The 22963-nt window shown below is 37.6% G+C and overlaps 1 protein-coding gene and 1 pseudogene across 1 annotated transcript; both read left to right on the top strand.

The window, feature by feature from the left end:
- Positions 1-3000: 3000 nt before the first annotated feature.
- On the top strand, positions 3001-3693 carry LOC121804189. Its single transcript, XM_042203718.1, has one exon. It carries the CDS (start codon positions 3001-3003, stop codon positions 3691-3693), a length of 693 nt encoding a protein of 230 aa, XP_042059652.1.
- A 15668-nt stretch (positions 3694-19361) lies between these two features.
- Positions 19362-21531, top strand: LOC121804188 (annotated as a pseudogene).
- The last annotated feature ends 1432 nt before the right edge of the window (positions 21532-22963 follow it).

Below are 22963 nucleotides of genomic sequence, written 5' to 3'. Positions count from 1 at the left end.
CCACATGGGCTAATCCCCTTGACCTGGCTGACTCTGGATTCGTACAGAATTCCGAAATGGCTTCGGCTAGCTCCTCATCCGATAATTCCCTTGTGTGCATTGCCTCACACCAACTAGCTACCTCTCTGTCAATAGAGTGACTTGACTCTGAATTTCCAATCTGTTCCTGCATCAACTCGGTCTCAAGATATTCCTGGACCAGGGGGTTAATAATATCGATAGCATGCAAATTCTCTACATCTAATGGCTTCTTCATTGCTTCATCTATGTTAAAGGTATATTTCTCCCCATTATAGTCCAGACATATTGTTCCATCAAAGACATCAATAATGGTCTTAGCGGTACGCAGAAAAGTGTTGGGGTTTGGAGCCCCTTGCACAGCGGAAGTCATGCATTCACAAATAAATCATACATACAGATCTATTTGACCGATTATGGGATTAATTAACTATATGTTAAACCATCAAAAATGCATGCTAGAACGCACATAAATCATATAAAAGGCATTAAAACCTAAAACATGAATTTCCTACGGATTAGAATTACCGATCTGATTCTCCAAAGAATCTTCGATTGCTTGCGGCTTCTCCATGTGATGTTCTTCGTACTCAACCACGAACCTTCTAATCTGTATCCCGAACTCAGAATCCGACATTTGGGTGGGCAAATCTTGTCAGAATCGAAAAAGGCTTGATTAGAAAGGAGACAGGACTCTAGTTCTGTGAAGAACTGATTTTTCCGTCCACTCCCAGAGGGGAGCACGAAATTATGAGTGTTAATCTCTCTTAATCTTCTTTCTAATCTCCTTTTATATAGAGTTATTATGGGCCAGATTAGGGATCCATGGAGGTTGGACTTGGGCCAAACCTGTTGGACTTTTACTAATTAAATTGAGCCTCAATTTAATACAAGTCCAACAGAATATTATTATCAGCCACTATAGTAAAATAATATTGACTGCCCGTCCAATCCCAAATTACGAGTAATCCGGACTTTACCTCTTTAATTTATTATTTTCCTGTTTAAGATATAAATATCCATTAATTAATTTAAGCCTGCTATTTGACTTTAATTAATTAATATCTTTTTCCAAGAGTTGTCTAGTTCAAAATCTTTATTTATTATTCTGGAATAAATTCCAATCGGCCGGGTTTCTGAATTATAAAACCTTTTTCGAACACCTCTTGAGGATATTATCAAACTGGACTCACCCAGCACACGATTCATTGCAATAACAATACTAGCACCTCTAGACATTAATCACCACTACCCAAAATATCAGGATTCTTGGATTGCGAAAAATCCGCACCATTTGATAAATCAAAGTAGTGCATAATCAATATCGTATGCTCAATGTTATATCAACAATGATTAAGAAATAACAATCACCGAGACCTCGTCTTTCAGTAAATAGCAGTAAAGACTTATCTCAATTGTTAGATCCTTTAGTGCTATACCACACCAGTGTCGTTTATTTCCTAAGGTAAGGAAACATGCGGACTAATACTGCAACCTTTCACGATAGGTAGCCAAAGCCTATCTAGGTTGTGAAATTTTATTTCTCTTCTACAAAGGACCGAATGCGTCACCTTATGTGAACGTCGTTCACGACCAGTCTACTATGCAGAAGAATTAGACTTATTTGCTTCTTATACATTTAAATGTTTGAGAAACATCTTATAAATGCATAAGCAAACACCAATGCGATAAAATTAATTCTTCTCGCCTTGGGTTAAAAGTGGATTGTAGAGTTTATTGTATACAAGCAATTCTATCCGTGCAACATGCTCGAAATATGCTTTTCAGTATACCAATCCTAACAAAAAGGTCGTCCTTAAAGCACCCCGCTAGACTCAGCAGAGTTTCGAGGAATTAAAAGTGGACTGATGGAAATCATGTGGCTAAGAAGGTTGTTGACAGATATTGGCTTTCCACCTACACGAAAGAGCAAATTATTCTGCGACAACAAAGCAGCAATCAGTATTGCAGAAAATCCAGTGCAGCACGACCGAACCAAACACGTTGAAGTTGATCGTCACTTCATCAAGGAGAAGCTCGAAGGCGGAATCATAGAGTTTCCATTTGTTCGGTCAGAAGAACAACTTGCAGACATTCTAACTAAAGCAGTTCATCCGAAAGTCTTCAAGGAAATTCTGGACAAGTTGAGTATCGGAGATACCGTCGCTCAACTTGAGGGGGAGTGTCAAACTGTATCAACGGAGACATCCACGGAAGGAAAAGATTGCAAGAATAATTGATAGGCAAGATTTATGAAATTAATGTAAAACATATTATGTCCTAGAATAGATTGGTATATTTTCCATAAATAGTGGTGGCATATCCTCCCTATATAATGAGGGTTGTAATTCATCATAAAATATAACGAAATATATAATCACCTTTTCTACTCCTAAATCCTTTGTGTTCCAAATGCCTAGCAAGAGGAATTCCGCATCTCTCGATTACCATTGTTAAGAGCCTTTAAATGCAATTCACCTTAAAATACTTTCGGCAAACATGAAAAGCACTTGTATAAGAATTTTATTTAATTTTTCCATTTTCGTCTTGTCAGTTGCATGCATTCATAGACGGCATAATAACAAGTGCCAATACAAGGTACGCAAATTAAATTATCCTGACTACATAATATACTAGCAAAATTATGGTAATATCTCAAAGTCAACCCTTTTTATCTTGACTACATAATATACAAGCAAAATTATGTTAATATCTCAAATTCAAACCTTACTCTTATATCTATATAAATATAGTGAAATATTATGCAAAATACAATAACTATTGTTGTATCAATTTCCCCATATATATATTCCGCTTTAAATTTTATTCAAGATTCAATTAATAATTATAAATGCAGATAATAAATTGCAAGAACTAGATATGCAAATATCTCAAATTCAATCCACACTCTTCTACATATAGAGTGACATAAAATTAGAAACAATATACCCCTCCTTTCTCCATCTCCTGATGAATTCAACAATGAAAGCACCCCATTACATCCTCCTCCTCATCGTCATCCAAGCCTTCCACCATCTTCCGGCCATCCTCGCCGTTAAATATGAGGCGCTGAACGATGCAAAGAGTTATCCGGGAGGGCAGAGGTTCGAGAAGGAGATCGGAATCCCATACACATTAGAGATCATGAAAGACATCAACTACTTCATCTGGGACATTTTCCAGCAATACGACGAATCCGACAGGAAACCGGTGGAAGTCGCCAAGGTTTTCATCCGGGAATACGATGGTGCGGAGGCGATAACATACGGCGAGATGGTCAACGTCAGCTCGCTCTACTTACAAGGGTACCAAGGGAACCTCAAATGGGAGTTCACATCTCTCCTCCACCACGAGCTCACGCATGTTTTCCAGTGGAACGGAGAGGGGAAGGCGCCGGTGGGCCTTGTCGAGGGCATGGCCGATTACATGATACTGATATCCAATTATTATCCCAAGGGATTCGCGAGCCGCGGGATGGGGGAGAGGTGGGATCAGGGTTATGACTTCACGGCCAGATTCTTGGAGTATTGCGAGGAGTTGAAATCGGGGTTTGTTGCGGCGTTGAATAAGAAGATTAGGTATACTTGGTCTGAGGATTTCTTTGTGGAGTTGATGGGAAAGCCGGTGTCGCAGCTCTGGACGGAGTATAAGGCTAAATACGGAAATATCAATTAATTCACTCCATTGTTTTGTATTCCCAAGCCTACATGAAATTATAATAATAGATACATACCCATGTTTAGAACAAGAATTTGAATGGATATATATTCATTCGTTATATGAAAATTTTGATTATGTATTGTTTGATAGACGTCTCAGGAGTAGAAAGGACTTGTCTTCATGCATAAAAATAAAGAGGGTACTTGTGTTACATTGCAGTTTAGGATCTGAATGAAGCATTTGTTTGATTCATAATCTTAAATTTAGTCGCTAACATCTAAATTTCTATTTTATTCTGAAAGAAAAATTTGATCGTAAAAATCACAAATTTTGGTTGTGTTTGACGTCCTATAATTGACAACTTTAGAAAAAATCGATCCATACATGGTGTTAAGGCGATTATGATGTTAGCAACCAATAGTAAAAAATAATTTAATGGACGTGTAAGAGCATCTCCAGTGGTCGGCGGACAAGCAATAGCCCAGCCATGCCACATCAGTAGCACTAAATTCCTCCTACCACATCAGCTGGACAAGCAACTGGACAAGCAATAGTCCAGTCATAGCCTTGCCACATCATCAACACTAAAAACAAATAATTAAACAATCATACGAAATACGGAATTAAATTTACGACACATATACGAGAAAATTCTCTAATAATATTAAATTTTTTAAAAATACATTAATTAAAAAAAAGTAAAAAAAATTACATTACTTAAAAAAAATCCTAATCCACGCACGGGCCCACCCCTTCCGGCGCCGCCTCACTCCTCGCCGTCGTCGCCGCTATCCGGGACCCCCAAATCTGCGGCATCTGAGCCCGCGTCAGAGCCCCCACCTGTTGAGATCCATTTCACGTTGTTGGTCTTGTACAGAAATTAAGATAGAGAGAGTACTTGTTAAAACAAGTGGTGCGAATGAAAATGTCGTGCAAATCGCGTATATACAGTGTTTCGAAAAAAAAAAATTTGGCTCGCCGGTTCCTCGCCGATCGGGAGGCTGCAATAGCGGCGAGCCGATCGGCGAGAGAATCGGCGAGCGCCCGGGAATCGGCGTGCCCTCGCCGATTTGGTGCTCGCCGGCTGCAATAGTTCGGCGGCGAGCCGCTCGTACGCCGACTACTAGAGATGCTCTAAAAAAACTGGTGTCGAAAATTTTGTCAGTGCCCACTATGAAATGAGATATAATTTGGAGTCGTAATTACACCAAAAGACACTTAATCTAAAAAGAGTTAACTACAAAAATGGTCTCTAGACTATGGGTTTATCTCGCTCATAGTCACTGGACTTTAAAAATATCACCAGACATCCCTGGACTAAGGGTTTATCTCGTTAATGGTCCTTATTCACGGTTTTCGGTCGAAAATACCCTTTTGGGGGTTTGGGCAATTTGGTCTTTTTACATTTTTAACATTTTAAATCTGATATTATTTCAGTTATGTACTAAATCTGAGATTATTTCAAAATTATCATTCTTCTTCCCTTTTTTCATTCTTCAATTTGTTTCTTTATTTCAATATTAGATTTAATTTTATAAAATTAAATTTTAAATTTTAAATATTAATAAATTTTTTAATTATAAAAATTATTAAATAACAAAAATTAACAGTCATAATCAATATTTGATAGTGTCTAATATTTAATCAATAAGGTATGACAACGCTTTAGTTTTAATCAATATTTAATAGCTTTAATCATAAATAGATCATATAACACGATTTATTCTGAAATAAATATGCATCTAATGTAAGACTAATGTAATTTTCGTTTATTAATTTGAAAACAATCAGAATTTACTAGAAACTTTCAACAAAAATACTCCTATATAAAATTTTTAGTATGATCAAATTTTTAGTCAACTTCATAATATTCAATCATAAGCAATTATAACAACCGAATGAAGGCTAAATAGAATAGCTCTTATTTTTCTATCATGATTAATATTATTTTTCTGTACTTCTTCAATTCAGCTGAATATTATATTAAATAACAAAAATTAATAGTTTTAATCAATATTCATATTGTTCATGAATTAATAGTTTTAATTAAAAAAATTATTGATATTTAAAAATCGAAATTTAAAATTTAATTTTATAAAATTAAATCTAATATTGTAATAAAGAAATAAAGTGAAGAAGAATGATAGCTTTGAAATAATATCAGATTTAGTACATAACTGAAATAATATCAGATTTAAAATGTTAAAAGTGTAAAAAGACCAAATTGCCCAAACCACTCAAAAGGGTATTTTCGACCGAAAACAGTGAAAATGACCATTTTTAAGATAAACCCTTAGTCCAGGGATGTCTGACGATATTTTTAAAGTCTAGGGACTATGGGCGAGATAAACCCATAGTCCAAAGGCCATTTTTGTAGTTCAATCTACTAAAAAATGACAAATCACACCTCGGAGTATTCAAAGGTAAGAAGTATCGCTAATTCACAACTAAGAGAGAGTACTCTAAGATCCCATTTATTATGATAATATGATTTTCATGACAATAAAAATAATATCACAACTAAATAATATTATCATAATAAGTAATTATTTTATGACGAGATAATATTTTATTGTAAAGTCATGATAAATAATACTACCATAATAAATAATATTATGATAATATTTTATCATAATATAATAAATGGAGTAATATTTATCATTATATTATGATAAATATTTTATCATAATATTATATAGTATTATATCATAGACTATAATAAAAATATTATTTTATGATAATTTTAACAATATTATTATGATAAGATCCTGTTTGGTAGCTATACAATAAAATTTTATTGAATCACTATAATAAAAATATTATTTATCATGACTCTATATTTTTATTAATTTAGCCTACTAAAACTAAATATGTGATTCACTATACAATAAAAATATTATTTGACATGTTTTTTTACTATTTAAGTTATATTTTTATGGCACGAAAGAAGTATTATTTTATAGTAATTATGAGTGAAAAGAGTTAATGGAATATGTGATTCACAGTAAAAGAGAAATATGAGACCAGATAAAAAATTACAAAATGAAATAATTAATGGGAATTAGACTAATATGGAAACCCATATTATAATTGTCGGGAGAATTGGGTTTTAGGCCTATGCATGTATTATCTTGAATTATATTAATATCGGGATATGATCTACTATTAAGGGAATCAGCTAAGATTTTAATATTCTGGAGTAGTGATTTTACTAATAATATATTTTATTTAAATTTGTAGTAATATATAAAAATAAACACTACAAAAACTTATATTTTAAGGACACAAAAATTGAGACACATTTACTTGCGTCGGAAATTTTTTAAAAATAACAATAATTTAGGACGCAAAAGAAATTGTCCCTAAATAAAGGACAAATTAATTTTATTTTATTTTTTAGGATACTTCGATTTGCGTCCTCTAATTTTAGTTAGGACACCAACAATAAGGACATTTTTTGAAGCGTTGATGGTATATTTAGAAACACAAATTAGTGTCCTTAATTACGTTAAAATGTCTTTAACGATTTTTTTTATAGTCAAACTATAAATTTTTATTTTCTTTTTTTTTGATAAAATACATGCCTCGGTGAAACAGAAGTTTAATTATTTAGATGGAAAGAAAGTCATGGTTTAGGGCTACTCGTCTTACCAAAATATCCACTTTCCTTTTTTAGTTTGTTCCAGCCAAGATGACTCATTACTAAAAATAGAAACACATTGTTTCATCTGTATTCTCTCACTTATTTCTCCACATAAAACACAAAATAAAGTTGCATAAAATACTGTGTCGTCTAAGGAAGGAGTCATCTTTCTTGAAACAGATGGAGTATCTTTTAATCTACCGATGGCTCGATCATATTAATGAGGAAAATGAAATTTTATTTAAGAAACAAGACTAGTACGATGTAACCTCTAGCGTAGAAAATGCATGTGTAGTTATATTGTACTCTCTCCGTTCTATAGTAGTGGAGTCATTTTGTTATGTTGGTACGTTCCATAATAATAGAGTCATTTTCTTTTCTAGCAAAAGTCAATAAATTTTTTCTCTCTTACTTTACTCTCTCTTCATATCTCTACATTTTTCATTTCTTACTTTATTCTTCCATTAATTAACTTACTTATTTTTCTTAAATCACGTGCTGAAAAGAAACGCATCCACTAATACTACTATTACTACTATTACTTGTTTAGATTGGTGTATATATAGCTGTGATATATGCAAAAAATAATCTTATTGCAGAATACAAAATTAAAATATGGAGGTTATTTTTAGATATAACGAAGATCATTGTAAGTTTGTTTTTAAGTGATTTTAGAAAGATGACCTAAAATAATCTAAAATTAACCTCAAATCCGAATTTATAAAATGAGCTAAAAACTATCAAATAATGATATCCGTATAAAATGCATGATTTATTATTATCAGATGGGCAAATCCTATGGTTAGGACTTGACCTACATTTTATATTAAGAACAATTCTTGTTTGGATCAAAATTCGGTCTATATATATAGGGTCCTATTAGGTTGAGATTTTTTAGCTTAATTGAGAATTGAGATGCATTTTCAGCCAGTCATCCACAACATTTTTGAAATGTTAACTGCAAGTCTATTATGTCAACTAGGGGGTATTATCGTCATTTCATTTCTAAAATGGCGGAAAAATAAAAGTTGCATTTTAAATCACATTCAAAACCCTTCTCTAAAACTCTCGAACGTTTACATTTTGCAATTCTGCAAGTACTCTTATACAATTCTGCAAATCTTCAAAAATCAATCAAACATTGTTATTTATCTCCTAACCCTAGACCTACAAAGTCAGTTTTCTACATCTATAAGTGCTAATAATGAGGAACGAAGAACAAACACAAGAGAATCGGCTGAAGTGCCGATTGTCGCCGGAAAAAGGCAGTCGAAACAACAAAAAACGTTGAAGCGACTTCTTCAGGTTAAGAAATTGATTCAAATTTTAAGTATATTCTTCGATTTTAGTGTTTAAAAACACATCTGGATTTGTTTTCTTATGAATTCGATTTCTGCTGATTTTTTTGTTGATTAGCAATGGAAGAAGCGGAAGATGCGGAATCGAACATCGCCGCTGGAAAAAAGAAAGAGAACAAGCATCTCCTTCCAGTTAAGGATTTGTTTAAATTTTGTAGATTATTGACATTTTATACAATAGTTATTGACATAGTTATAATAATATACTTGTGTTTTCTATAAACGGCATATACTTGTCAATGATATTGTATGTTGTTGACTAGGGCTGGCAAATCGTGCGGATTGGGTCGTTATCGGGTCAACCTGATAATGACCCAACCCAATAAGGCCTAACCTGAACCCGACCTGTTAAGGAAACTGTAAATCTGAACACGAACCCGACCTGCTACCTTCAAATCCGAACACGACCCGCACCCGACACGAACCCGTTATCGACACGATATAATATGGGTTGACACGACACGATAACAACCCGAACCTGATATTACACGATTAAAATCTAATATTACACGATTAAACCTTAATTTTTAACCTAATTTACACAATTAAAATTCGTTTTATACTATTTAAACCTAATTTATAAGAAATTAAAAAATTAAAGTAATATATATATTTTTAAATAATAATAAAAATAATAATATTATTTCTTAATGGGTTACCCGTATCCGACCCGCATCCGACCCGAACCCAACCCGAAATTATCGGGTTCTTAATGGGTCAACCCGATAAGGACATGGATCCAATAAGACTTGACCCCAACCCAATAATTTCGTGCGGATTCGTGTCAGATTATCGTGTCGTGTCGAAAATTGCCAGCCCTACTGTTGACATGGTGTATGCTTGTTTGGATGGCTGTTGACATAGTCATATTGACATTATAAACTTTAACTATTGAAATAATAGTAATAAGATAATTGTGCTTGCTTTAAACAGGATATACTTTTTATTGACATGATATTGCATACTATTGGCATAGTGTATACTTATTAGAATCGCTGTTGACATAGTCATATTGACATTATGAAATTTAATTATTGACATAATAGTAACCAGATAATTGTGCTTGCTATATATGGGATATACTTGTTATTGACATTGATTTATTATGTACTTTATCTACTGACATAATTTTAATAATATACATGCACTTGTTGTTAATAGGGTATACTTGTTATTGATATGATATTGTGTATAATTGATATTGATTTATTATGTTTGATTTTAAACCAGAAAAGAGAAAAATATCAAAGAGAACAAGGAGTACTACAATATCTCAGAAAGATTTAAAGATTATTGAGATTAGCAGCAAAAGAAAAATTGACAAGGACTCTTGTGTAGATCAAACAAAAAAATCAAAAACACAAAAGAAAAGTGTAGAGGAAATAGGAATAAACAGTGAAGATGAAGAGATGCACAATGAGGATGAAGAACAGACTGAGGGTGCTGGAAATTTATCTCAAAGATTTCTAGTGAAAAGAAAGCCGCAATTTTTTGTTGATGCCATTAGCAAACTGAATGAGGCACAGATTAATACTGTTAAGGAGTTGGGTTTTGAAAATGTTCTACATTTCAGCATTGATTACATTCCCAGCAGATTGGTGTTCTCATTGTTAGAGAGTTTTGATGAAAAAAAAAACCCAAGTTAAAGCTTTATAATGGGAAGAAAATTCATATCACTGAAGAGGATGTGGAGCTAGTGTACGGATTTCCAAGAGGTGACATAATTTACAACAGAGATAAGTGGAAAACTCATGCACCTTTCATGAGAGAGATAGCAGAAAATGGTAACATGAAACTAGGAAATGTTAACCATAAAACTGTTGAAGAGCTTATGTTAGCAGATGGTGAAGGAGGATCATGGTTCAAGAGAATGTTCATGGTTCTTTTAGAATCAGCTTTGATTGAGACATCAACATGTGGAATGATCAAATCTAAGATTGGGCATATAATTGAAGATCTGGACAATGTGAGAAATGTCAACTGATGTTTGTATACAATGTTTGTTCTCAAGCTTGGAATGGAAAACTGGTCGAAAACGGAGAAGAATGCTTTTGCAGGACCACTTCCATTCCTTTTGGTATATTTTACATTTTTCATTTTATATTGTTAACAATTAACATGATTATATTAGGTTGTATGTGTAGTTGATATAGGTTGGAATTGTTGTTCATATGGTTTGTAATCAAGGTAACAAACATCATTGTTGATATCATAAATGAACAGGTACAATTTATAATAATTATCTTAAACTCTAGAAGCTTTGTATATAAATTTTATAGATTTTATATAAGTAATTGACATTGTCCATATCGTAGTTGACATAGATAAATATATAATTGACATGGTATAGCATTCTCGTGCCACTATATATATGCGTCTCTATTTCCCACTTCGACAGGCTGACTGACAACATTCTTGAAAATTTTGAAGTTTTAATCGTTATAAAAACATAGGCAGTTTGGAAGTAGAAAGAAAGACAGTGGGCTGGACTGCAAGAGACCCTTCAGGTGTTCTCTCGCACTATACATACTGATACGAGTATATCTATAGATATTCTCATATCTCTATTATTTCATATATTATTAATTTAGCATATCTTTCATATTTCTTGATCACTAAGTTAGGTTATTAAGGAGTATTATAAATAGGAGTCTTTGTTATTTTTTGAATCATTAAAGAAATACAATTATCTTTTTATCGTCTTTTACTTTTCTCTGCAATTTACTTTATCAAAAACCTTAGTTGAACGATAGTTGGCTGCTCGACGGGAGGATCCCTCGAACGAACCAACATCTTCTCCGCAATCTCTCGCAGTTATCTATCAATACGAGTTTACTCGTATCATCTGGTGCTTTCATTGAGAGCTCATCCTCCGTATTTCCGCCATCATGTCATACACCTACACCGCCTACCACCATCACCAATTCGGCCAACCTCATCCGCGCCCCGAAACAGACCCATATCAGTGGCCATCGCTGTACGCCGCCCCAACTACTGAATATGGACAGCCACAACCACCGCCCTTCTCCGACACACCAGACCCATCCTACGGGCTGCCATGGTTTGGCTCTCGAGACGAGCAGCCACGATACACTGCAGCGAGGACCACCGCACCGCCGCGATCCACGTTCGCTGGTCAGGATATGTACCGCCATGTACAGTGGCAGCCACCCGACCATGTACAGTGGCCGCCTCCATGCCAGACCCACCCACAACAAATCGACTACTACCAGCCGCCGTTGTTATATCCGCAACCTCCCTATCAACCGGATTAGCAATGTCTCCCAACGACCAACGAAGTCGCTCATATGGAGCTTCTCAGCATGCCACGTGATCTAGTGACGCCGGAGTCTGAACCGAACCTAACGGTGGCTGCCTTGGCTTCACGGCTTGAGCGCTTGACCGCAGTTGTCAAGCAATTGGTGTCCCAGATGGATGCAAACGAGCGTCACTTGAGCGATTCACACGCTGCAATGCGTCCTCCACCAGCCCCAGCATTCAGCGTCCATCCAGTCCCTCCGTTAAGCATCCCGTACACAACGCCGGTATTGTGTCCCCTACAGCAACCGACCGTTGCATCCCCAGCTGTTCTCCTTCACATTCCACACCAGGTTTTGATGTCGTACTCGCCCGATATGTCGTCCTACTCCGCTGCACCCTACGATTTGCAATCGCTCGTGAACCGTGACTAGGGCTGGGGAAAAATATCGAAAAAATGATATATCGCTCGTATCGTATTGAAAAATATCAAAAAATTATCGAATTTTTGATATATCGTAATTTTCGATACGAAACGATACCGTATCGTAAGTTTTCGATACGATAACGATATGAATTTCCTTATATCGCGATATATCGTTTTATATCGAATATACGATATTTTCGATATATCGTTTTATATCGAATATACGATATATATCGATATTTTTGATATATCGTTTTATATCGAATATTCGAATATATCGTATATATCGAAACATATTTGAAATTATAATTTTCGATATACAGGTATTCGATACGATATCGATATTTCGATATATCGTACCAAAATTTGATATATCGATATATCGAATTTCGGTACAATATATCGAAATATCGATACGATAACGATATTGATATTATCCATATCGAAAGTTCGATATATCGAAATTCGATAAATCGAAACTTTCGATACAATAACGATATGAAATTCTTTCATATCGATATTTTCGATACGATATACGATACAACGTTTTCGATACGATATCTCGTATCGACCCACCCCTAACCGCGACACTGCAGGCAGCCACATAACTGCAGGAAGCAGCTTGCCGGACCCTTAACCAAGGATGCCGCTCACATCGAGCACTGATAAGGCTAATTTCATGCATTGATTAAGGGGTTAAATTCATACATTTACGGGGTCTAACACACCTTTTTAAGCCAGGTGTGTAGAATGTTCGCCAGGTCTAGAAAAAAGACAAAGACGTTTGCATTGCGCAAGGAACTGACGAGAAAAGTGAGCAATATGACAAAAATGACGAATAGGGATTTCTGCAAAAGCTTCTAGAAGATCAACCCCGCACCCATATAAAGAAGACAACTTGCAATTGAAAGAAAAGAGGAGAGTTCGGAAAAAAGAGTTCGTTCCGGGGTTTCTCGGCACTTAGGCTGTTAAGGATGAAGTTCCTTAACTCGTAGATTTTGCGTCGAACGTCGCGGGAGCTTTTGCCCGTCGATCAATCCGGCGTCAAAATTATGATTTTGTGCGTTTTGCACGTTTGAAAGGAAAGAGAGTAAGAGAAAATAAAATAGAAGAAGGATAATTGATATTTCTTGAATGATCAAAATGACTAACAATGTCCATTATTTATAATAGTGGATACTAACTTAATGAGCAAGACAAAAGATATGAAAAAGATATGCAAATCCATAATTAACTAACTAAATAATAATAATAATCGTATCAACTCTCCCACGGTTGAAATCCACCTTGTCCTCAAGGTGGGAACCATGAAGCAACGATGAGTGTCGAGGAATCCTCCTGGGTCAAACATACACCGAATCGTTGAGCGTCTCCCTGCATCAATGTGTCCATGAATGCTCAAGCATAGAGTGTCATTTTGCGGAGGAATCAATCGGGCATCAGCATCGAGCGATGTTGATCGATGATTCATGCTTGCGACAACCCTGACATGAGATAAATCACTCAATAATTTCAGTGATGCGTTGTCCACAATGGAACTACCCAAACCAATCTGGACTTGGGGAATCTTGAATCGAGAAGCATTCAATTGTCGCGCGCTCTGAATCTCGATGCAACCGTGAACCGATTTCTCTTTACGTGCGGAATCCGGACTGGACTTCTCTATCTTCTCAACCTTTTCAACTCCACCAAAACGAGAAGAAGAATGTAGAATCTTCTCCGAAGAATCATCAAATCCTTCCTCAACTCGATCACAGTCAAGAATCACAATCTCTTTCTTATTGCACTCCAAAACATTCCCAACTGAAGTCTTAGACAGAGCATAAGCCAACGAGCGATATTCTACTTGCCAAGGAAGAAGTTCTGGCTGCGGCGGCGGCTCGAGGGCCGTATCGGGAAGCAGCGCAAAGGGTGGTGGTGTTGTAGACTGCTGCGCCGGAGCCAATGAGTCGTAGGAGACTAAACCCGACGGCCCCGGCGAAGCCTTGCTATTTCCTGATGGAGGAAGGTGCTGAAGGAGGTCCCCAAACCCAAAAATTTGGGAGCCGTAGGGCTGCGCAGGTTCAGGCAGCTCGAAAGGAAGCATGTTTTCGATTCGTCGGTCGGCTGCAACAAGGTGAGACTCCATCCTGTAGCACGCTTCCAACAATTGTTGAAGTTGTGCGAGAGCCGTCGATTCTCTCCCCCTTATGCAATTGCAGCGAATCGGGACATGTGCAAGAATTCAAAACTGCACATTTCGTATGAGGACCTCTTGAAACAATACCCTTACAACATGGCTTCCCTAGAGAGGAAATAACAACTTGAATGTTATCACCAGTCTTTGGGAAACCACTTGATACATTCACCTCAGATATTTGAGGTCCTAGCGTTGCTATAACCTTGGAATCAGAAGTATCCTTAGGCTTCGAGGGATTGGAATAATCAGAATCCACGGTGTGGATTCCAGCAGCATTCTCTCTATGCGCGGGGTTATCCCAGGCTGTGAATCGGCGCCCCGGAAATCCCTCGACATCAGCGCCGTAACGATCACACGGCTGTTGAATCGCGTTTTTGGCATACGAGCCCACGATCCCTAGGTGCTGATGTGAATCGACGGACGTTGCTGGAGAAATGATCGGGCGATGCCTCCCCGTGTCCCCTCGGCCCCTCTGCCACTCCTCATAGGGCGACTCAGGCTCATCAATCCTATGCGCCGGGTTGTCCCACGCTGTCGCGCGTCTCCCCCGAAATCCATCGTTATCTGCGCCGTACCGATCCCACTCTGTCGCGTGTCTCCAAGGTCGAATATCCAGTCTATGCGCGGGATTGTCCCACGCCGTCGCCTGCCTGCCGAGACTTTGCCCGGCGTTGACCCTGTATCGGTCCCACGGCGACGCTCCAAGTAGGGCAACGTACTGCTGTCCATGTGATGAGGGACCGCCGCCAAAACCTAATTGCAGAATGGACGAAACGGCTGTCACCGACATCACGATCGCGCTCTGCCGCCCAGAAATCTCTCTCCCTCGCTGCCAATCCGGATCTGGTGGGTCTGGTTCCGGCAGCGGCGGTGGTTGAACGATTGTCGCGCTCCGCCCAGAATTCTCTCTCCCCCGCTGCCAATCCACATATGGTGGATCTGGGTCCGGTCGAGGCGGTGGTTGCGCGACTGCCGCGCGCCGCTCCGAGGCATCGAGCCTTGCCTCCAACCTGGCCAACGACGCTAGCACATGCTCTAACGCCAGTGCCGGTGTATCCACGCAAGATTCGACGACGATTGCGACTCTCCCCCGACGATGACACCGGCGGAAGTCACCACCATCGGTTCCGTACGGTTTGCCACACGATTCGCCATGAAAGAATGAGTTCGACAATGAAAGCGCCAGTTGTTAAGGACGTACTCCTTAACCTGGCACAAATTCCTCTGTGAGGTCGCGGAAACGTTTGCCCGTCGATCGCACACGACAAGAACTATGATCAATTCCTCTGTGAAGTCGCGGGAATCTTTGCCTGACGATCAACAACGATAAGAACTAGGGTTTGTATGTTGAAGAAGAAGAGAAAGTAACGTAAATTATCTTATTTCATGAATGAATCCTAATTATGAAATATTCCCACATATTTATAATGTGGCCTCCTCAAATACTAAATCTAACATAATCTTAACCAACTAAGCCAAATATATTGTAAAGATATTAATTACTAATATATACGAGATATGGGAGATATGTCTCGTATCAACTCCCCCACGGTTGAACTCATCCCAAAAGACTAGTCTGTTAGGAGAGAGAGCCCATTTAGTCTATATACCCCACATTAGTTGTTCTCACAACCGATGTGGGAATTGAGTCCGTAACATTCGACCCTCCTTTAAGGGCCAATGTCCTCGTTGGTCACGGTCACGTTGGTCACGGCTGGTTCTTTGCCAGGTCACCACTCCGTGGGCCACCACTCCGAGTTCTCGTTGGTCACGGCCACGTTGGTCACGGCGGATTCTTTGCCCGGCCATCACCCCGTGGGTCACCACTCCGAGCGGTCCCAAACGCACTCGTTGGTCACGGCGAGTTCGTTGCTCGGCCACCACTCCGAGCCGTTTGGGCTCTCAATGAAAGCACCAATTGTTAAGGATGAAGTTCCTTAACTCGTAGATTTTGCGTCGAACGTCGCGGGAGCTTTTGCCCGTCGATCAATCCGGCGTCAAAATTATGATTTTGTGCGTTTTGCACGTTTGAAAGGAAAGAGAGTAAGAGAAAATAAAATAGAAGGATAATTGATATTTCTTGAATGATCAAAATGACTAACAATGTCCACTATTTATAATAGTGGATACTAACTTAATGAGCAAGACAAAAGATATGAAAAAGGTATGCAAATCCATAATTAACTAACTAAATAATAATAATAATAATCGTATCATAGGCCTTTTAGCTCTCAGCTCACAGACACTTCTACACACTTTGGTTTTTATTTTTCGGGCACCAGAGGGGGTATCAGGTTTCGTTTGCTGCTAGTTGCTGTGTAACACCGTCCTCACGAAGGGCGAAGATACAATTATTTGCTTTCGTTTTATTTTGCTGACTTGAATTTCACTGAGCTTCGCCGTTCGAAGCTCGACTTTGTTTCTTGTTGGATTCTCGTGACTTTATGCAATTTCTGTTTTCAGGTATGGCGATGATGATTTCGAGCATGAATGGTGTTTTTTTTATTTCTACGTTTTTGGTTGTTTACCCGATTGGATGCTTTTCGCATTTGCTTGTTGATTTGAAGAAAATCGTGAGGATTGTGGTGGATCTGAACAGAATCGGAGTTCAGGGAGTTGATTTTGGTTGTTGTTGGGTTCAGATTGCTTGGATCCGGAGTGGATTAAGCATCCGACGTGTGGATCTGAAACAAAGTTGATCGTGATTGATGCCTAATTTTCGTGTTTTCGTTTCATTCCGTCTAGTATATGTAGATCTGTTTTATTTCCGACTATTTGCAAGTTTCCGACGTCCGAACTTCTACATTCTGTTTAAATCTGAGTATGTGCTCGGTTTTCTACATGTTCGCGTTTGATTCAGGTAATGAAATGCTCGCCGTTGTTAGTTAAATTGTTAGTTTGTTATTTGCAGCTTTTATTCCGTACTTGCTATTTCTGGAACATGGTCCTCACTGTTTACTCGCTTTCTGTCTATCTATGTTAGGAAGTTGTTCGCCCGGTCTAGGAAGTTAGTTTAATATCTCGTAGTTATAAGGATGTTCGATGTCAGCATGATGTTTTCAGTTTCTTAGGGCCAGTGTTTAACTCGTTCCTAGGTCTAGTAGTAGTTATACCTCAACCCTAAATTTGCGTGGCAGTGTTTAAATTTGCGTAGTAGTTATACCTCAACCCTAGGTCTAGGAAGTTAGTTTAATATCTCGTAGTTATAAGGATGTTCGATGTCAGCATGATGTTTTCAGTTTCTTAGGGCCAGTGTTTAACTCGTTCCTAGGTCTAGTAGTAGTTATACCTCAACCCTAAATTTGCGTGGCAGCAGCCATTCATCCTTCCAGAGTCTTCTAAACGCTTTCTTACGCGTCCATCTTCGTGGGATCGACCCCTGCTTCCCTGTACTAATTCATAGTATAGCGGGTTGAGGGTTTTTTTTTAATGCGGAATTTGTGTGTCCAACGACTGAGACTTCTGAGATCCCCCGAGTTCCTAGACCTTGTGATCTAGCGGATTCTCTGGTTTGAGAAGCTTGACCTAGCATAAAAGCACACACAAGTGAGAACCGCGACCTATCAAGCACCCCCTTGCTTCAATCGCCAAATTGGAGTCTTTCTTGGATGAGACCGACCGCCACGTGGGGGAACTACACACCCAGCCTCGACCTCCACCAGCCCTGCCCAACGGACAACTGTCGGGCTCACATATGGGTCCCTTTTTGGAGTTGCAGATTGAACAGGTGGTTAAAGTCGAAGAGAAATTGTTAGATGATGAAGGGGATGGTGGATCCAACCCCCTATCCGTCATTGACTATGTTAAGTCACCATTTGGGTGTATATCGACTCCACTTGAGCATATATCAACTGTATTGAAGAGTAGTGAATGGAAGAAATGCATCAATGGGTCATTACAGGACTTGCAAGAGTCAAATGATCTCTATTTGCATATTATTTGGAGAAGTTCAAGCAAAATCAGTGATATATATTATGAAGTCCATTTTGTGAAGACGGTGGAGCTTAATATTGTTGTTAAGCTGCTTGATGAGAAGATCAAGAGATTGTCACCCTTTGCAACTCGGCTATCGATGCTCCTCCATTTGTGGATATTTTGCTTGAGCTGTCGAGGAATGAGAGATGTGGCTTTGTGACCGGAAGTGATAAAACGTTCACACTAATTGAGTGGACATTGTCCGAGCTCATACAACACAAGAGAGCTAATAATGAGCATTTGCATGCAATTGATCCAGGTGGGGATAACTCCCCAAAGATTTTGTTCACAACGGTCTTCATTTTGTGTTGGTTTCCGCCATGAGGACTAGGTGAATTTCAACCGTGGGGGAGTTGATACGAGTATATCTATAGAATATTCTCATATCTCTATTATTTCATATATTATTGATTTAGCATATCTTTCATATTTCTTGATCACTAAGTTAGATTACTAGGGAGTATTATAAATATGAGTCTTTGTTATCTTTTGAATCATTAAAGAAATACAATTATCTTTTTATCGTCTTTTAGTTTTCTCTGCAATTTACTTTATCAAAAACCCTAGTTGAACGATAGTTGGCTGCTCGACGGGAGGATCCCACGAACGAACCAACATCTTCTCCACGATCTCTCGCAGTTATCTCTCGATACGAGTTTACTCGTATCACATACACTAAGGTATTTCAAGAATTACTTTTTATAGGATTTTATTGATGATCAGCGCTTGTTCTTGTCTCTCCGATGTTTATTTACTTTAGTTTGTTTGAAAAGATTGGTTTTTGATGGGGAAAAATGATGCATGTGCAGAAACACAGTGCCTGGAGATGTTTATTTGAAGGTAATGTGCTGTGGGATTTGCCACACTGATATTCACCAGATTAAGAATGACCTCGGCATGTTCAATTACCCTATGGTTCCCGGGTATATCATCTCCCTCTCTCTCTCTCTCTCTCTCTCTCTCTCGTGTGTGTGTGTGTGTGACTGCGTTTTCTTTAAAGCTGAGCTTTGGTGTTCTGTTCTGATGTGTGTTTTCTTATAGTTCCTGATTTTCTACTGTGTTTTAATGGAGTGTGTATGTGTATGTGTGAAGAGTCTGCCTTAGAATATTCATTTGATTTAGGGGCAATTACAATTAATTTTGAATTGAAGATTGATGGATTCAGGTAGAAAGAATTGAGTTCCATTTCATTGTCTATCACCTTCTCTCCATTTTTTGGCTGAATGAGCATTCACTATCCATTTCACACTGGTTTGCTTATGATCTTGTCTAAATGTGCTAAAACAGGTGTAAGGGTCTTATTCACTTAAGCGGATTTAACTTCTTTCATCTTGGTAAAGTTTGTGGAGTCAAACCATGTTCTTTTCTTTTGTATCTTCTGCTGTTGTTTGATGTTGCTAATTGTGTATAGAACATCTTAACCTGGCTCTTAATAGTTTGATAGAATAGTGTGACCAGATTGAGTTGGCAAAGTATAATTGATTTTGTCCAAGAAATGTTTTGTTGTTGTTCCGAACTTTAAGACTACTTCTCTTTTGTTACTTCATAAGCATGAAGTGATTGGTGAGGTGGTTGAGGTAGGGTCCAATGTGACCAAATTCAGGGCTGGTGATGTGGTTGGAGTTGGCTGCATCGTCAGGTGTTGTGGCAGCTGTCACCCATGCAAGGCAGACATCGAGCAATACTGCAACAAGAGGATTTGGACCTACAACGATTGTTTACACGGATGGCAAGCCAACTCAAGGGGGTTTTGCTAGTGCTATGGTTGTTGATCAGAAGTATGCATGGTTCCAACTAGTTTTATTGGATGATCTTGTTCGTCTCTGATTGCTTCGTTTCACAGGTTTGTGGTGAAAATCCCCGATGGAATGGCACCGGAGCAGGCTGCACCACTGTTATGTGCAGGGGTGACTGTGTACAGTCCCCTCAACCATTTTGGGCTAAAACAGAGCGGCCTAAGAGGCGGTATCTTGGGTCTTGGAGGGGTCGGACATATGGGAGTTATTAATGCCAAAGCAATGGGCCGCCATGTCACGGTTATCAGCTCTTCTGACAGAAAGAGGGAAGAGGCGTTGGATCACCTTGGTGCTGACGACTACTTGGTGAGCTCGGATGCTGGTCGGATGCAAGAGGCTGCTGACTCACTAGACTACATAATCGACACGATCCCTGTGAACCACCCATTGGAGCCTTACCTCTATACTGAAAATAGATGGCAAGCTGATCTTGATGGGAGTTATCAATATCCCTTTACAGTTTGTCAGCCCAATGATCATGCTTGGTTAGTTTCATCAACCAACTTTGTCTATTTATGCTTCTTATTTTATACTAGAAAATGTTGGTGAAACATTGTGTGCATCCGGATGGATGTATGGTGCATCCATCCAATTAAGGTTTACTAATCCGATTTACTGATCTACAAATGGAAGTAATGCATGGAGTAACAATATGAATTTTGAAATATTTACTCGAATGAGTCAATTTGATGTTGTTAATTACTATAAGTAATAACTTTCATGACCAGGAAGTTGGATAGCATATAAACATCCATCACCTACCTCTCTTTAATGTCATAATCAACCAAAGTTGATCTATCTCTCAGATTATTTTTCAATAATGCATTGATGATATGATTTGATTCAATTTAGGGAGGAAGAGGATCACAGGAAGCGTCGTTGGTAGCATGAATGAGCAGGAGGAATTGCTGGAGTTCTGCAAGGATAAGAACCTTTCTTCCACAATTGAAACAGTGAAGATGGATTACATCAACACTGCCTTTGAGAGGCTTGAAAAGAACGATGTTCGATACAGATTTGTAGTTGACGTTGCAGGAAGCACACTTGAGCAGTGAAACATATATGGCTTTGGCCTTTGAGTTCATTTCTTGATAAGGTTGTTGTTTCTGTCATACTAGTTGGGATTTACTATTACAGTTTCATATTTTGTGTCTAAGATAAGAATTGGTTAGATTGTGAAAGGTGGCAATTGGCAAACAATATATATATATTGATATTTGAGAACAGTCTCTCGCTTTGACTTGATAGAAATATTTGCTTAGTCGGTGTCTTGGTGTATTTTCCTGCCAATTAAGAAGGTTAATATATGTAGTCGACCTATTAAATATGAAACGTTTGTTTTTTTGCATGAAATTTTATATACTATTGTTTGTTATGAAGAAAATAAGAGGAAAAAATTGGCATGATGATATTTTCATTTTATGAAACATTTCATTTTTAATCAAACAATATAAAAAGGAAAATGATCATTTTTAATGGATCTGAGGAAGTACATGTCAAAAAGGATAACATTTCATTTTTAATAGAACTGGGGGAGTGATTAGTGAATCAAAGGTGCTTAATGACTTGGAATATGTGTTTAGTCTGTTGAGATTAAATTATTTGAGATTGTTAGAAATTTATGTTAGATAGTACTCCCTCCGTCCCAGTTTAGGAGTAAGATTTAGTTATGACACAGATTTTAAGAAATTGTTAGAGTGTGTAATAATTGAAGTGGGTAGTGGTTGTTGGAGTGCGTAATAATTGAAGTGAGGTAGTGAAAAGTGAGACCCTTTTGACTTTTTTTATATTTAGGGTTTTGTTTTATTTTGATGAAAGTAATAACATTTGAGTGTAAATTTGATGAACAATGAGGTTAAATTTTATGTCCAAATATGACAAATTTTAAACGTGACTCTTAAGCTGGAAAGGGGGAGTATATAATTATGTCAGGGGAAGCCCAATGCCTATAAGTAAGGATAATAATCTTAAGTAGCATTATCTTAACATTAAGTATTGAGCCATACTTATCAAAATAATATTCATAAAATTTAATCTTATTTAATTTATAAATTTTAATTTTATCTAATTCATGAAAATCAATTGTTGGTCTTTGGGCTAATATTCTGAATTTAGAATTAAGCCCCTTCTTGTAGACCAATTAAAACATAGTTTTATCTTTTCACGTTTGTTTATATTTGGTGGTTGTGGTAAAAGATTGTTGCGAGTCGCCTGTATTATCAATGGTTTACATGTAGAACCCAAATAAGATAGTATTCCCTCTGTTTTTTCATAGTTAAGTCATTTCCATATATGATAAAAAAAATTCCTTTTTTACTTTATTTTCTCTTACTTTATTCTATCTACTTTATTCACTTTATACTTTATTCTCTCTACTTTTTCCTCTCTCTTAGTTTATTCTATCTACTTTATTCACTTTATACTTTATTGAGTAATGGCAAAAATTGGTCCTGAACATATGGTCATTTTACGTTTTTGGTCCTAAACATTATCTTTTGGATTTTTTGGTCCTGAACATATGAAAATTTGATCATTTTGGTCTTGGATTAACTGTTCCGTTAAAAACTAACGGTCAACGTAAAATGACCATATGTTCAAGACCAATTTTGGCATTTACTCTTAAATCCTAACTGATTAGTTGAAGTAATG

The sequence above is a fragment of the Salvia splendens genome, chromosome 5 (assembly GCF_004379255.2).
Source record: "Salvia splendens isolate huo1 chromosome 5, SspV2, whole genome shotgun sequence".
Classification (NCBI taxonomy): domain Eukaryota; kingdom Viridiplantae; phylum Streptophyta; class Magnoliopsida; order Lamiales; family Lamiaceae; genus Salvia; species Salvia splendens.
The sequence above is the reverse complement of the archived record's forward strand: the minus strand, read 5'-3'. Positions and strand labels throughout refer to the sequence as shown.

Coding starts and splice junctions, on each gene's coding strand:
- LOC121804189 (XM_042203718.1), top strand. CDS start 3,001: ATGAAAGCACCCCATTACATCCTCCTCCTCATCGTCATCCAAGCCTTC.